Below are 3,126 nucleotides of genomic sequence, written 5' to 3' on the forward strand. Positions count from 1 at the left end.
TGTTTTTAGTCTAGCAGTGGAAGAGACTTTCAGCACAAGCATTCCACCTCTCCACCATGTGATGGCTCTGCTTCTGGGTGGAATATGGGAGGAGTGGGCCCCTTGCCTTGTGGTGACACTAGTTGGCCAGATGCCAGCAATGATTCCATTTGGTCGAGTTCATCCAAATGGCTTCCACAAGTTTCGTTGGCCATTTCTCCAGCTAGGAAGGAGATTGAGAAAGAAGAAGATGTGGCTGTTGAGGAGGGGTGGTCACTTTTGGATGATAGTCCTAACTCTGTTGACATGTATGGGGTTATAAAGATGATATTGATCCTCCATTGCCACCATCGACCACTGCTTTAGTCGCTTAACGATCTTTTTTGCATTTGTATTTTTGGGCGTTGCTCATGTTTCTTTTTTTAGTTGTTTTTCAAGGCTCTATGACTCTTGAGGAGTGATCTCATGTCCTCCTACACTTTTTTTGTGAATAGTGTACCTTTAAATATTTTAATAAAAATGCCTATTCATTAAAAAAAAAACTTATAAAAAAGCTAACCCATTATAAAAAGAAATTATAGATAAAAAAAAGAATGGGCAGTTGAATCCATGTGCATGTCATTGCATTTTCTTATTTTTTATTTATTGTTCATGGAAGCCCATGGGAATGTAGAAGCAATGTAAGTTTTGAAAATAAAAATAAAAAGGCTAATTAATTTGAATTATTTCAGTTAATTGGTTTGAATTTCATTAATAATTTTATAGGTTTGTAACAATACAATCAGCATTACATAAACATGTTTAAGATATGGCTTATTTTTTCCTAGGCCGGTTTAAAAATAACTACCACTATTTATAACGAACGTAAACTTCTTAAACATCGATATAACAGTGTATGGATTAGATAAAACATAACACAAACATATTTTTATTTTCCCCACAGAACGATTGCGTCGGTTTCATGTGTCTCTCCAACAACTACATGTTTCTCAAAGCCGGCTCTCCCAAACTTCAGTTTTCCTACCGTTCAGAGAAAAAAAAAAGAAAGAGGTGATACTTTTTTAGGTCTCAATCAAGATAACAAATCAGTTCAGTTTTGTGTGCTGCTTTTATCTTTTTTAAGTCCATATTTCATATCACACTTAATATAACAAATCATTTGTTATACTATTAAGTCGATATTTCAAATCACTGAGAAATCAGTTATTATACTATTAGTTAACAAAAATGGTTTCAAAAGCAGTTGAAAGGGAGTTAGTTGAACTGTTTGAGATAGCAATGGAGGCTGCAGATAGAGTAGCCCACAGTAAGGGACCTCCCAAAGGAGAAGAGCAAAGATGTCTTGATGCCCTAAAAGCCCTTCGTTCTGTTCCTGTAAATACCAGTATTCTCTTGTCTACAGGGATTGGGAAGAAACTCAGAATTATTACAAGGCACCCCATAGAGGATATTAGAACTCAAGCCACGGAATTATTTGAAGTATGGAAGAAAATTGTTTCCTCAGAAATTAATGATACTAATGAAAACCAAACTTCTAAGTCTCAAGCCAAGAAACCCATTAAGAAACCTTCAAATTCTGAATATAAAATTTCTTCCCAGGATGAAAGCTCTTCCAGGGAAACAAAACCCAAGTATGAGAAGACTGAAAGGATAGAGTCTTCAAATGCCAGAGTTGAGAGGAAGAAAAACTTGGAAAAAGATACAGCAACTAAACCTGAAAGAGGAGAGGCTTCAAAGTCAAGTGTTGATAAGAAATTTAAGGGAGGAGAAGATAAAACAAAGGCTACAGTGGAGAAGAGAAAATATCAGGAAGAAGAAAATGAAATACCCAGATGGGAAAAGGAAAGGATTGGTATCAATGGTAAGCCAGAAGAAGATAGAATGCCGAATTTTGATAAGAAACGCAAGCTAAAAGAAAATAGAATACCCATTTGTGATGGTCCAGAGTTGATAGAGGCTAGGGTTGATAAGAATCTTAAGATAGAAGAAGATAGAATTCCAAATGACCCCCCTCAAAGGCCTATAAATTTTCCCAAGTGCAATGATCCACCTAGAGATAAATACAGGGAGCTTGTAGCAAATGCTTTAAATAGAGTTTATAGTGAAGCTGATGGGGACGACTTGGAAAGGGCAAATAAATGTGACCCTGGTAATGTTGCAGATAAAGTTGAAACAGCATTATTTAAGAAGCTGGGCAATAAAGATGGGCCTCAAAAGATGAAGTATAGGTCAATATTTTTCAACATGAATGACCAAAGGAACCCTGACTTTAGAAGGAGGGTTCTCTTAGGGGAAGTGGAGCCTGAGAGACTCTATAACATATCAGCAGATGAAATGGCCAGTGATGAACTGAGATTGAAGAGGCAAAGGATTAAAGATAAAGCTCTTTTTGATTGTGAAAGAGGAATCAGTCAAAGTGCTACAACAGATCAGTTTAAGTGTGGTAAATGTGGGCAAAGGAAGACTAGTTATTATCAGATGCAAACAAGAAGTGCAGATGAACCTATGACTACTTTTGTCACTTGTGTAAACTGTAATAACCATTGGAAATTCTGCTGATATAAAACTTTCTAAATGTACTTTTCTGATTAGTTCTCCATGCTAATGGAGGGTATGTAAATGAATGAATATCCATTCAATGTTCCACATTTGTATTCAGTATTACTATTGAAGAAATTTATAATTTTATTAAAAAATATTATTATTTGAAATATATCATTATAATGGTGAAATTCACATGTTAATGTCATTTTTCATTTAATTTTGTGTTCATGTTAAAAGAAAAGTTCTGATATAATTATAGAAGAACAAATAACATTATTTTATATGATATTGAGTTCATTTTTTAATTTTTATTTATCCACTCTATAACCTAAAAATTAAGAACCCAAAATTTTTATCTTTTATATTATTAACATTAAAATCTAAAATGAAACATCTTTCCTAAAATTTCATCACTTCTTAATACAAAATCAAGACTTAAATACAAGAAACACAAGGTTCTCAGTATCTTTTGCTTAGTTCCAAGACCCTGATTTTGTAGGCCCCTGACTTTGTATTAAGCATTGATCTTGTCTTTGGAGCGATCTTATTTTATTTGCACCTATTCAAGGTGTCTACAGGCCACTCAGAGTCCTGTGAATCCTT

The 3,126-nt window shown here is 34.4% G+C and overlaps 1 protein-coding gene across 1 annotated transcript; it reads left to right on the forward strand.

The window, feature by feature from the left end:
* Window positions 1-1,206: 1,206 nt before the first annotated feature.
* LOC131065628 (transcription elongation factor TFIIS-like) lies at window positions 1,207-2,538 on the forward strand. Its single transcript, XM_058000189.2, has one exon. The coding sequence runs from the start codon at window positions 1,207-1,209 to the stop codon at window positions 2,536-2,538; it is 1,332 nt and encodes a 443-aa protein (XP_057856172.2).
* The last annotated feature ends 588 nt before the right edge of the window (window positions 2,539-3,126 follow it).

Source organism: Cryptomeria japonica, chromosome 3 (genome assembly GCF_030272615.1).
Source record: "Cryptomeria japonica chromosome 3, Sugi_1.0, whole genome shotgun sequence".
NCBI classification, from domain to species: Eukaryota; Viridiplantae; Streptophyta; class Pinopsida; order Cupressales; family Cupressaceae; genus Cryptomeria; species Cryptomeria japonica.

Coding starts and splice junctions, on each gene's coding strand:
- LOC131065628 (XM_058000189.2), top strand. CDS start 1,207: ATGGTTTCAAAAGCAGTTGAAAGGGAGTTAGTTGAACTGTTTGAGATA.